The sequence below is a fragment of the Salvia hispanica genome, chromosome 6, assembly GCF_023119035.1.
Source record: "Salvia hispanica cultivar TCC Black 2014 chromosome 6, UniMelb_Shisp_WGS_1.0, whole genome shotgun sequence".
In the NCBI taxonomy this organism is placed as follows: domain Eukaryota; kingdom Viridiplantae; phylum Streptophyta; class Magnoliopsida; order Lamiales; family Lamiaceae; genus Salvia; species Salvia hispanica.
Genome location: NC_062970.1, coordinates 43,879,526 through 43,892,887, shown reverse-complemented (window position 1 = coordinate 43,892,887; position 13,362 = coordinate 43,879,526). Strand labels below are relative to the sequence as shown.

The window sequence follows — 13,362 nt, the reverse complement described above, 5'->3', positions numbered from 1 at the left end:
TTAGCGCACACCGGATCCTCCAAAACATCAATCCAACATCTCGTCAAGACGATGGATTCGGGGTCGGAGTAGTTCGTCCTGCCCGGGGCGAACTCTTCACACACCTCCGTTGTAGGCAACTTCTGGGCTCGTGCCTTTGTCCGCTTCTTCTTGGTGGCGGACCCGGAAGCGGCGGCGGCGGAGGGGCGGTGTGGAGACGGCTCCATATCGGACAGCCCGTATGAGTCGTTGGAAAAGTCGGGATCGTACTCGGTGTTGGTATCGAATGGCCGGTATTCGTCGGGTTTTGTACCCGGCCATCGTGCACCACCGAACACCGGACTATTCGGATAATCTCCGGAATCCATTTTGCTTGAAAATGTAGTGAATTTGATGAGAGTGAAGTGAGAAAAATGAAGTGTGAAAAATGAAGTGAATTTGATATATATAGGTTTTGAAAACTTAATAAACTTAAAAAAAAAAACTAAACCGCGTCGCATCGTCCGTGACCCATCGTCCGCCTCGTCCACAGTGGCGGATGATGCGACGGACGATGGGTATCCTCCGCGCATCGTCCGCGATGCTGCAGTGGCGGACGATGCGACGGACGATGCATCGTCCGCTCCATTGCGGATGCCCTTATTTCATTTTGCATGTGCAGGACACGAAAAGAGTATTGTGTTGCTACTTGGATATGCGTCGTACAAATGGCCATCAGGACTTGCACGTTATTAAATCAACTCTTTTAGGTTGTCGAAAAGAAATGAAGATTATAAAAAAAAAATTTGACGCCTTTTCGAGGCCAACTCAAAAGATAAGAATAGTCGGGATGTTACAATTACAAACACAATCAGATTATGAAATTAAAGGGCATCTTGATCTTGAAAATAAATGGCGGAAAATTAGGAAACGACAAGAAAATGATAGCTTTGAATGGTGGGTTAAATGAAGAGGGCAAGTGGTGAGGTGTCTGGGACGATGCCATGTAAATAAATACTACTACTACACTAGTTAATGACATTAATGAAACCATCTAAATCTCGTCACTACCATAAGATAGAGGGAGGGACAATGGCTGGGTAATGGGTCTGGCACCAGCCAAGCCTCCGCGGGAACGGCGGCTTGGCCAATGCTGGCTCCGTCCCTGCGCACATATAGCTCATGGATAGGACCTACGCCTTCTAAATGCATAGTGTCCAGTTCCAATATTTTTTCCCCAGTTTTTCTACTCTGCTGCTGACAAAGAAGCTCCAAGTGGCAGAAAATTTAAATTAAGGACCTGTTCTTCATCACACGTTCCTTATCTGTATTTCCATTTCTATTAATGTGCATATTTACCCTGTTCTTCATCACACATTCCTTATCTATATTTCCATTTCTATTGACTATACATTTACTTTGTTCTTCATCACACCTTCCTTATCTATATTTCCATATCTCGTCTCCTTTATTCCTTCTTTCATATCTGTGCATTGGCCAAACAATCAGAGGTTGGAACCGTTGCAATGGCAGAGGCAGTGGTGTCGATTGCTCTTGAAACCCTCCGTGATTTGCTATTGGAAGAGGGAAGGTTTTTAGCTGGTGTGGGCGACCAAGTGAAGAAACTCGAGCGACAGCTCAGAGAGATGAAGTGTTTACTCGAAGACGCTGATAAAAGACGACATCAAAGCAGAACCATCTTCAACTGGATCTCTGAGATCAAAGATCTCGTCTTCAGATCCGAAGCTGCCATTGAAAGACATGCAGCTTATCAAGTTTATTCAAGGAGAAGAGGCCTCAGACAGTTCGTCCGCAAATATTCCTGCATTTTGGAAGATTGCTACTCACTCCACCAATTAGGCTCCGAGATTTCACAAATTACCTCAAATCTCGAGGGGATAAGAGAGGTTATGGACGGAAGAGGCATAATAAAAAGCATAAGCACTAATCCAAATGGAGAGGGTGGAAGCTCGGGTGGAAACAACATGTCAAGGAAGAGTTTCCCCAATTTGGAGATGGGAGATTGCTTCCTAGGCATGGAGGATGAGCTGAAGCAGCTTGTTCATCACCTAGGGAAAGACACGGAGGATCGAATTATATCAGTGTGGGGAATGGGAGGGTCAGGCAAGACCACAATTGCCAAGAAGCTCTACAACGAGACGACCGACTTTGATCGGTCGGCGTGGGTTTGCATTACTCAGCAATGCGAGAGTCGATCAGTTTGGGAGGAAGTTCTAAGGCAGCTAGAAAATCCACAAAAGAAGAAAGGTGTTTCAGTCCTGAACGATGAGCCACGAGTAGTAAGGGCGGAGGTTCCAAATCTGAGCAACTCAGTATATGATAGACTATGTGATATACAAAGAGAGAAGCGATGTCTCATTGTTTTGGACGATCTTTGGGAACTTTCTCATTGGGTGGAGTTGAAGCATCCATTCGTTGTCCAAGATTTGCAGAGTAAAATATTGGTGACAACACGGGAACAAAAGGTTGCAGTGATTGGATTGACAGTGAAACATGGGCTCTTACATTTGGATGCTGCTTTGGAACTACTCAAAAACAAAGCATTTTAGCATGGAAATATTCCAGGTCAGTTTTATGCTACGCCCTCCATCTTTTAAAAACAGAGACTTTGTAATGTGAAATTAATCTGGAGGAACATAAAAAGAAAAAAATATCTAATGTCATGCTAATTGATAATGAGACTCAAATTATTGATAGTGTAATGTATGGTTAAAATGTTTTTGAAAATTAAAATGGACTAATTTTGGTAAATGAACCAAAATGTCAAAAATTAATTATTCCCTTGTCCCATGTCTCTAAGGTATTTTTTTCATTAGGAGAATTAAGAAAGTTGTATTTAGTAAGGTAAATGAAGATAAAATAAAGTGATGACAAAAAGTAAGGTAGGAAAGAGAAAAGAGGAAAGCATGAGAGAGGAAAACTAATTGAGATTAGATATATTTTTTATCGAAAAGGAAAATAACTCAAGTAACTTCTCGAGACAGTTGGAATTAAGTGTTGGAGTTCCAATGTTGAAGTTTCAAGGAGTGTTGTGTAATGTAAATTATACTTCCAAGAATAGAACGTTGGTAATGTCTATTTCTCAAGAGTCCCCAACGCTTCGATAAATACATGGATGTTGGATATCATTTTCGTAACAATCCTTTTATCTAGGGGTGTGCATTCGGGTTTCGGTTCGGTTTTTCGCCCAAACCGAACCGAACCCGAAAAATCGAATTTAGGCTAAAATTGAAATCGAACCGAACCGAAAAACCGAAAACCGAACTTAAAAAATCGAACCAAACCGAAAAAACCGAAATTTCAAAACAAAACCGAAAAACCGAAAAAAATAGTATATTTTAATACATCTAGTTTATTTTATTTTATATATACTAATAGAATATAAATATATATAACATAAAATTAATATAATATATAAATAATATTTATTATATAAAAATATATTAGAAGAATATATATTATATATATGATATAATATACTAAATTAATAGGATAAAAATATATAATAATATATTTAAAATATAATTCGGTTTTTCGGGTTTTTTTTTTCCGCCCAAACCGAACCGAACCGAAAAACCAAAATTTTTGTATTTTTAAAACCGAACCGAAAAAACCGAAAAAACCGAACCGAATTTCAAAATTTCGGTTTGGTTCGGTTCGGATATTCGGTTTTCGGTTATTTTGCTCACCCCTACTTTTATCCTGTTATGAGCGATCCTGGATTTTTTTTGAGAACTCAGAGAAGTTCTCATCATAGTTTCACAATACCGACGAATAGTTCAAAGACCAAAGATGAGATGTCGCCTAATGTTGCCTTAGCATAACTATCAAATTTCGCATTACAAAATTTTATTTCTCTAGCATACTCCCTTAACAAAGCTCGCATGCTAATAATATAATTAAGCTATCTCATAAATCTCGTTTGAACTTCTGAAATTTGTAATTTCTTATAATAAAATTGTCCCCAAAGCATTGGTGGTGATAATATTAGAAATCAATTTCTAGTTCATACTATTTATTATGAAGAGGTCTGTTCTTCTGAACTCGCAAAGTATGACGGCAATAATATTAGAAAATTACTTCATAAATGTACAATATAATAACATATCTTATATGTACCGAAAAAAACAATATTCCTACATAAGTACAACAATTTAGTACTCCCTTCGTTCCATAGTAATAGGAGCGTTTTTCCATTTCCGTCCGTTCCATAGTAATAAAGTTATTTCCCTTTTTAGTAAAAGTCAACACATTTTTCCACACCTACTTTACTCTCTCTTACTTTTTTCTATCTTCATCTCTCTACCTTTTTCATTTTCCACTTTATTCTCTCTTTACTTAACTCACCTAACACAATTTTTCTTAATTTCTGTGCCGAAAAGTTTTGCCTCCATTACTATGGAATGGAGGGAGTACTTTTTATGGGTACGCAATTTCCTTGTTTTTTGGGTGTATATAGTGTTCCCCGTTTACGAATAATTGATGCCCACTTCCTTTTTCCTCAGTACAAAACTAATTGACACCCTCATTTTTTACTGTTTTTAGCAATGAGCCTCATATTCCATTAACTTATCATCGTACTCACATTTTATTATAAAACTAATATATAAAAATATGACTCACATTCCACTAACTTTTTCAATCCACTTTTTACTATATTTCTTAAAACCTGCGCCAAGTCAAAAGAGTTCAATTAATCGTGGACGGATAGTGTGACTATAATTTAATTTTTATTTGCATATTAAGCTATTGAGTAGATATACAATCGTCTATTTACACTAAAAAAAATTTAAAAAATTAAATTATAGTCAATACTTTTTAAAATTTATTAAAATTTTCAATTATATAAGTATATATTGAAATTTAAAGTGAAATATGATAATTGCAAAAATTTTAATTTTTGAATGTCATGCAATATTTGTTATTTTTTATAGGAATCATATAAAAACTTATTTATTATTTTATATTGAGATAATAATTATTTATATTATACGATTTATTTTAATAGAATATACTCCCTCCGTCCCATTTAAGATGGTCATCTTTTCTTTTTTGTTTGTCCCAATCAAGATGACCATTTTCCTATTTTGGAAATAACCTCATCTCTCCTGAATTCTTCTCCTCATTAAAATATTTAACTACTTTTTTTCTCTCTATTTTATTATGCCTAACAATCCTTCCTAAAATCACGTGTCATTCAAGAATGTGGCAATTTTGAGTGGGACGGAGGGAGTATAAAATTAGGAAAAAAATAGTAAAAGAAAATTACTTGAAAACAATCACTAAAAACTTATATACTCCCCCTTTGACTCATTTGATATGAAACATTTGAGAATCTATATAAGATTTTATGTAGTGTTGTTGCTTGAGTTAAGAGTGTTTTTTATTTTAGAAAATGTTTAATTTTTAATAGAATAATTTAAAAAGGAAAAAACATTTCATTTTTAACGAAGTAGAGAGGATTACTATTATATATTTTAAAACGTTTAAAATATTTCACGCATCCTAATAAATCCCTAATTTGATAATATGTAATGTAATGTAGCGTAGTTATGCAATCATGGAGAATAATTCATTGGATTAAGGACGTGTTCACTTTGCTCTATTTCATTTCTAGAGAAATGGGCCCGTAAAGATTTGGGTAGGCATGACCCACATAATTGAAACTGAATTCATGTGTTCAGCTTGAATGAAATAAACCCAGATTTGGGCAGAAAACATTTTAATGAAGGTTCATGCCAATGTGAGGTGACGAAAGTAGCCCCGTTAAAATTTCGAAATTCCCAACTTTGAAAGCTGGAAAGCAAGAGCAGCTTTGAAAATTCAACATCAATTATGGGGCTCGCTATTACTTTCTACTCCTTTCTCTTACTTTATCAATATTTTCTAACTTCCGTGATATATCCATGACCCTTATTTTTATAGGACGGAGGGAGTATTAAAACCCAATCTTATGTTTCAATAATATAAGGCGCGGGAGTACAATTTTACTAAAATATCATGTTTTTATAATAAATTGTAGGAATAATTGCATGTACAAACATAGACTTTCAGAAAAATTTAGTATTTCCCACAACTTTAGAACTGGCATCTAATACCACCAACTTTCTCGAATTATGGTTTTTCCCAACCCGACCCGAGTTAAAAATTTTATAATCGAACACTATCTACTGGCAGCTGTCGAATCTACATGGGCTACCAGAAAATATTAAATGAAACCACATTCTTTCCAATGCTTATTACAATACCCTAATCCTAAAAAAATAAGAGGTCGAAATTCTTCTTTTTTGTCTGTTAACTCTGCAGAAAATCGAATTAACCCTAATTCTAAAATCATTAACAGACGAAGAAGAATTTCAACCTTTTAGGGTTAATTTTAAATTAGACTTGGAAACAACGTCATTTCCTTTAATATTTTCCAATAGTCCATGAGATTTGATGGCTGCCAGTGTGGATAGTGTGCGGTAAAATTTTTTTAATTCAGGATGAGTTGGTAAAAAACCATAATCCGAGAAAGTTGGTGGTATTAGATGCTAATTCTATTTTTCTGAAAGTTTATGGTTTTTCATGTCAATATAATATGCCAATATAATATCCCTAAATAATATTCCTAGCGTATAGTAGAAAGTAATATTATCAATAGATTTGAAATTATCGAAAATATGTGGATAATTGAGCTTATAAGCCAGCGAAATAACTATAGTCATAATAGAGATACATTTATAAGGAAATGGAATTAAAAGTAAATATTCGAATACAATTTTCGTAAATTTGCCATTGCTTATAAATTGTTAAAAAATATAAATTGATTTGAAAATTTTATTTTTGAGTAGTTTGTTTATAAGCTTATTTTGCCAAATAATTTGAATTAGTTTTTAAGGTCTTGAACACTTAGTTTTAAAATACTTATAAGAACGCTTTCTTAGTCAGTTGCACTATTCAATTGATTGTCATTTATTGTTACTCCAATATATATATGCAGACTTTGCATTGGCAGAAAGATTTGAAAAAATTGGGAAAGAAATGTTACAAAAATGTGGTTACTTGCCATTGGCAATTTGTTTACTCGGTGGGGTTTTGAGAGAGAAAAAATCGATTGTTGAGTGGGAATCAGTAAATGAGCACATCAAAGCAGCCATATATGGAGTTGAAGAGCAGATTGATGGAGTGCTGAATTTAAGCTATGAAAGTTTACCCTATTATTTGAAGCCTTGCTTTCTCTATTTGGGTATCTTCAACGAGGATGAAACCATAGGTGCTTTGGAACTATATACCATGTGGATAGCACAAGGCATGATTTCATATGAGAATATTGGAGAAAAGGAGGACACTTTAATTGACATCGCTGAGCTGTACTTAAGTGAGTTAGCCTCCAGGTCTATTGTTCAAGTTGAAATTTATTATGATTATGATGTCTCAAGCAGAAACAATAACTATGTTTGAAATTGGGAAAAAGGGAGCATTTTGGTGTGCAGAGTTTGGAGTATAAAGGTGGGAAACTTAGTACCTTACTACAGGAAGCTACAACATCTGGCAATCGATTTCAGAAGTGAAGTCGAGCATGAGCTTATAGTTGCTTGTGGAGAAGATACTAGGGAGCATATAAGGTCTATTCGATTATCCAATGTCGTAGGATCAGATGTTGTTGAGTTTCCCCCACAAAGTATAATTGATTTTCAGAAATTCAAATTTCTGAGAGATCTAGTTATCCTGAGATTCAAATTTGCGGCGGGAAAGTTACCGAGAGGAATCACTAAACTTGTTCACCTTAGACGTTTGTGTTTAGAAGAATGTGAACTTGATAAGCTACCGTCATCCATGAGGAATTTGGTATACTTGGATACCCTTGATTTAACACTTTCATGGGATGTTGAAGTTCCAAATGTTTTTAAAGAGATGTTGCGATTAAAACACTTGATACTTCCTTTCTATGGAAATGAAAATGCTGGAAGTTATCGAGTAAGATTGGATGAGGGAGTAGACAATTTGGAGACTCTACTATACTTTCATAGCAGATGCCATGAACTTAAATGTATGGACCGAATGAAGAATCTCAGGATTTTTGGAGCAAGTATACACGATAATGAAAGCTTGTCAGCTATCATGAATGTCATTATGAACTGGAACAAGATACGGGAATGTACTATTCTCATTGTAGGAAGTTGCGACTTAACAAATGAGCGAATGCTGGAGAAGGCTTTGACTTGTCCCAATCTTTATGATTTGCATATTTATTCAAAAATAGGGAAGGAGCTGGCAGAGTGCGGGAGTAATTTGTTGAGCTCGAAACTTAGGTGTTTGGATCTGAATGATTGTGAGATTGAGGATGATCCAATGGGGATACTGGGAAAGCTTCCTTGGCTGGCAAAACTGGAATTATGTCAGAAATCATTTGTTGGGGAGGAGATGACATGCCCAACAAACAGCTTTCTTCGCCTCAAGATCCTAGCATTAAGAGAATTACCAGCGTTAAGGGAGTGGAGAGTGGAGGCAGGAGCAATGCCCCTTCTCTCTGAATTAACGATCGAAGAGTGTTATTGCCTGGAGATGGTTCCAAAGGGATTATGTGCCATTTCTACCCTTCAGACTCTCGTAATTGAAAGAATGCCAGAACTGAGTAAAAGGATATCACCATCTGGAGAAGATTTCCATGAAGTTTGCCATGTGCCTTCAATTCTTATCTCATTTCTCACATTTCCTTTCTTCAATTTTGATGTGAACACCCCCTAAATTGCAATTTTTTGGATAGTAAACCACATAATAAGTTCATGCGACAAATTAAAGTAGTGTGTTATGCCAAAATTTTGTAAATTCTTTTTTCCTGTTAAGTTAGGCATGCATGATTACTTTTTTTTCTTGAAATTGCTATAAAACCAAAACACATCTGTCTCCTAATTTTTTTGGTGCCATGTATTCGCAAATCACAACTAATAATCTTATCTCTTTAGGGTAACACAATTCTAAAGTTTCAACTGAGGTAAATATGTTGCCCGTCGTCACTAGAAACTAGCATAAAGCATTATTTTCAATAAATTGCAAAGTTCTATATAGGAACACACATTTTAAGTCATTTTTAGTCATAGAATTCCAACATAGATGAGCTATCTACCCTACCACATTCATGTCACAGATTAAAAGTGGAGTAGTTATATATTCCATGTTCTTTTTATTTTCATTTTTCATATGATTAATCATTTAAAATTCTTACTCCTTGTTCCTGCTAAATTAGGCATAATCACTGAAAAAATGCATGATCACAAGATGTTGATTCATCTGAGTCTTGAAAATTATTTGCCAAAATAAAATCGTAAACTCTAATGCCGTCATTATGTTTTTATTTTCATTCAATAGTATCCATAACTAGAGAACTCTTCTGTATATTATTGCCGATTTACAGGTTGAGCTTTAATTCTTTGGAGAGTAATGGATTATCACTGCCACTTTTGGTGCTCAATGAAAACAGTTTACCTTTCTGTAAAGGCCACATTCCTTGCTAAGGTTTTGTTGCAGCTCAACTCATTGTAAGATACTACTTACTCCTAGTATATGTGTATGAATTAATATTGATGGTCTGTAAAAACTTAAATGTTGGAAGCGGCAAATTGTATTGTGTCTGTGTTGAATTTGATTTGTGTTGAGTTGAAATTTATGGTATGTAATAACTCAAATGTTGAAAGTGAAGAATTGTATGATTGCGTTTGCCTGTTTGAATGGATTTGATTTGTAATTTGATATACTTAAAGTTATATATACTTGGATTTTGCATGACTTTAGAGGGTAGTTTTGTATGAATCTAATCATATTTTATCTATTATTACGCGTGTTTATATGCACTTCTCTATTATGTTGGTATTTTGACTATTTTGTGAAGAAAGTGTAAAAAAAGTATAAAATAAGTGGATGTGCAGGAGCTTTGGTTTGAGACAGTTTCTGTGAAGTCCAATTAGTTCATAATGCATACAATTCTCTTCATCTTTGAAAGAGCTTCGTGTGGATATCTTAAACCTCTCAATCAGAGTTCGGTAAAGGAAGTTATAGCCGTTTTACAAAGACTGCGAGGAGCAGTAAAAAAGCTGGCGACCTGCCGGGTACGCGTGTAAACGAACCCGGCAACCCGCCTGTAATACACGGGAAAAACGCCGTAGGTCTTCATCTAAGAGTTTATTAAAGAAAATTATAGTACCATTTTATCTAATTAAAATTAAAGAAAATTATCTAAATGCATATTCATTAATTAAAGATAACCTTGAACTATGTTAATGCATATCTATACAATATATAAAAGTGGAGTTTTGGAGAAATTTACAAAATTGCCATTTAATTTAAAAATTATATTAAATTAAATATATATATTTAAAAGCTATTAAATGTGGGATTAAGTGGAGTGAGTGGGAGGTTTTACAATAAGTCATGTGTGAGTAAGTGCAGTGAGTAGGAAGTTTTAATATGTCTACATACACTATGCTTGAGGTCATGTGTTGAATGTTTGAATATGCAATTGAACAATGTTGTTTTGTTTATATAATAATGTAGCATGTGAGGAGGTTTCTCGGGCAAACAATGAAAATGAAGCAGATGTCTCAATTGGAACTGAAATTCCTGACTTAGATACAGTAGATGAGATGATACAAACTCAAGATTCTGCTCATTCGAATGAGTGCAGTCGCGAAAGTCCTTCAACGAGTTATGCTGGTCTTTATATACCATATGATGATCATGGTAATTTTGAAAGTTACACGCGGCACTCTCTCTCTATCTCTTTAATTCCATTGCAAAGTAATATTTTTATCCTTATTTTATTGTAGTTTTAGGTGAGGCTGGCGGCTCTAAAGATGACAAACGAGTTATTTTACCTACGAATTCTGCTTAAGAGTGACGAATTGTGAAGAAGTGGAGGTTTTAGTTTATAATGATAAATTGGTTTTAATTTTAAAGTTAATGTAGTGTATAAAGAAGTTTTATAAATGATGAGTAATTATTCATTGTGTTTAATGTTTTATTGTGATAGATTTTTATCTTCCTACTCCATGATTTAATGTTTACACATTATATTATGTAATTTTTTTCAAATTTATTATGGTTCTGTGCATAGCACAAGCGCGATACTAGTTCATTAATTAAAGATAAATTTGAACTATGTTAATTCACTGGTAACATTTTATTTTTTAAAAATTATAATTTAGATTATAAATTAATTACTATTGAAATAATCAACACACTATATAACTAAAATATTATATTTAATTATAAAATAATTTGATAACTTTAATATAGTTCTGTATGTTTTTTTCGAATAAATTTTTTTATTCAATAATTTAAGTTTTGTTTTTCTTTTCCTTTTCCTTTTGTTATTCTTTCATAGATTGTTCTTTTTCATTAATTTTTTTAGAATATTTTTATCAATGCAGTAATAATGAAATCATTCAATCAATATAAGAAAAAAATATAAAAAAAATTAAAACATTTTTCTTATTCAAATTTGAGTTTTTAAATAAAATAATATAATCATTTTAATGAAGTATTTTTTTCGTGGTTTTTTTTTTTTGTTATTTTCCTAGCTTTTTGTTGTATGTAATAATTTTTTTATTAGTAGTAAGACGAATTAAAAAATGCTGATATGATACCGTCCACCATGGTGGATATTAGGACGATCATTGTGGATACTCTGACAATCGAAGAGTGTTCTTCTCCGGAGATGATTAAGTGGTTGAGTTGCATCTTTACCCTTCAGACTCTCACAATTGAAAGAATGCCGGAACTGAGAAAAGGGATATTACCATGTATAATGTCCAAAGCTTAAATAGTGATTTTTTAATATTTTAACATGCGTTAATTAAATTCGTTATATTTCAAAAATAGAAATTAGTCACAATGAATTAGATTACAAGAAAGAAATTTAGTATGTATAATACATATACAAACACATATGTATATGTTTTTTGATTCATGTGATTCAGCTTCTTTGAGTTGGAGAGACGGAATAGTGATGTGAGGCTTGTGAAGGAGGGTGGAGAAGAAAGCGCTGACAGAAAGGCGGGTGTTTGAAAAACGGTTGATATTCTAAAATATAGATATAATATTTGGGGGTGATTTTGTAGAATTTAGGTAAAATATTTGAGTGTTTAGGAATTGATAATGGAGGAGGGAGATAATATTAAAAGAATTGAAAAATGGGAAAAATCAGAAATCTCTTGTTCTAAAAATACGATGCCATCCCAAATTACGAAAGTGAATTTAATCCTAAATTTCGAGTCAAAATCAATCCTTATCATTTCTCTAATAGAAGAGATTAGTTACAATGAATTCAATTGAAAAGAGAAAAAGAGAGAGGAAGAAGGATGGAACTCAATCACATAGGAGGAAGAAAAGTAGAAATTTATGGAAACAAGCACCTGAGTGCTATGCAATTCGTGCTGACCTCGCACGACCATAGTGATAGTTCTATCAATGCGATTTGGATTGTCAGTGTCATTGCAATTAAGCGAAGATCTGAATACTGAAGAACGCCGACTTCGAAGCGCCGGTGTTTTTACCGAACTACTCAAATTCACTGCATTGCGGCCCAACGCACACGGCACACAGTGGGAAGCAGCATCAATGGATCCTTTCATGAAACAAGCCAGTAAGCTCAGAGAACAAGTCGCCAAACAGCGCCAGCTTTTCGACCGATTGATTTTATGCATTTCATTTTTGGACTTCAATTAAGAAATGTTCACTGATAACCGTTGATGAGTTAATTAGCTTAATTGTGAACATTCTCTTTCAAATTGTAGGCTGTGGTAAAGCAGCTCGGCGGCAGTGGCTATGGAAGTTCGGAGGTTATGGTTATTGATGAGGATGAGATGCAGATGCATCATCAATTGCACAGATGTACTCGATCCGGAAGGGTAATTAATTTTCCATTGCTGAACTATGCATCGGAGTTATTAGCTTTTCCTTAATTGTAATGTTTTCGTGTAATCGAGGAACATCGATTATGCTGTTGTATAGGAGTACATATCAGATATAGAAGATGATTATTGAAGTACATGTTTTATGCATCAATAGGTAACTTGCTGGTGTGTTTTGTTATATTACAATATGGAGAGTGTAATGTTATTGATGTAAAATTCTGTTTCTTTCTAACCATAGTGATTGAGTTTGTCATATAGCTTCTGTCTTTTGCCTGTTATGATTCCAGATTTTCAGTTTCAGAGTGCTTATTGAGAAAACTGATTTCAACTCACTTACAAGATCGTTATGTATTAGAAAGAAGGGTTTAACTCTTAAAATTCTCGAGATACTATTCTAGATTTTATCTCTATTGATATCATGCTTTGGAACATGATTACTTATGAGGTTCTGTAAAGACTTCAAGCTAAATTTAAGGTTTAGTACAGTATT

The 13,362-nt window shown here is 34.1% G+C and overlaps 2 protein-coding genes across 2 annotated transcripts; both read left to right on the top strand.

Moving 5' to 3' along the window:
* The first annotated feature begins 1,062 nt into the window (after positions 1-1,062).
* LOC125196230 (putative disease resistance protein At1g50180) lies at positions 1,063-9,690 on the top strand. The gene is made up of 2 exons (XM_048094656.1): positions 1,063-2,544; positions 6,962-9,690. The coding sequence occupies exon 1, from the start codon at positions 1,485-1,487 to the stop codon at positions 2,526-2,528; it is 1,044 nt and encodes a 347-aa protein (XP_047950613.1). The 5' UTR covers positions 1,063-1,484; the 3' UTR covers positions 2,529-2,544; positions 6,962-9,690.
* On the top strand, positions 7,003-8,709 carry LOC125195437 (disease resistance RPP8-like protein 3). Its single transcript, XM_048093586.1, has 2 exons — positions 7,003-7,355; positions 7,455-8,709. The coding sequence occupies exons 1-2, from the start codon at positions 7,003-7,005 to the stop codon at positions 8,707-8,709; spliced, it is 1,608 nt and encodes a 535-aa protein (XP_047949543.1).
* Positions 9,691-13,362: the final 3,672 nt, after the last annotated feature.

Bases quoted from the DNA above. Each gene is read 5' to 3' on its own strand.
- LOC125196230 (XM_048094656.1), top strand. From the start codon at position 1,485: ATGGCAGAGGCAGTGGTGTCGATTGCTCTTGAAACCCTCCGTGATTTG.
- LOC125195437 (XM_048093586.1), top strand. From the start codon at position 7,003: ATGTTACAAAAATGTGGTTACTTGCCATTGGCAATTTGTTTACTCGGT. The intron at 7,356-7,454 runs GTCTATTGTTCA...TTTGGTGTGCAG, and splicing joins TTAAGTGAGTTAGCCTCCAG to AGTTTGGAGTATAAAGGTGG.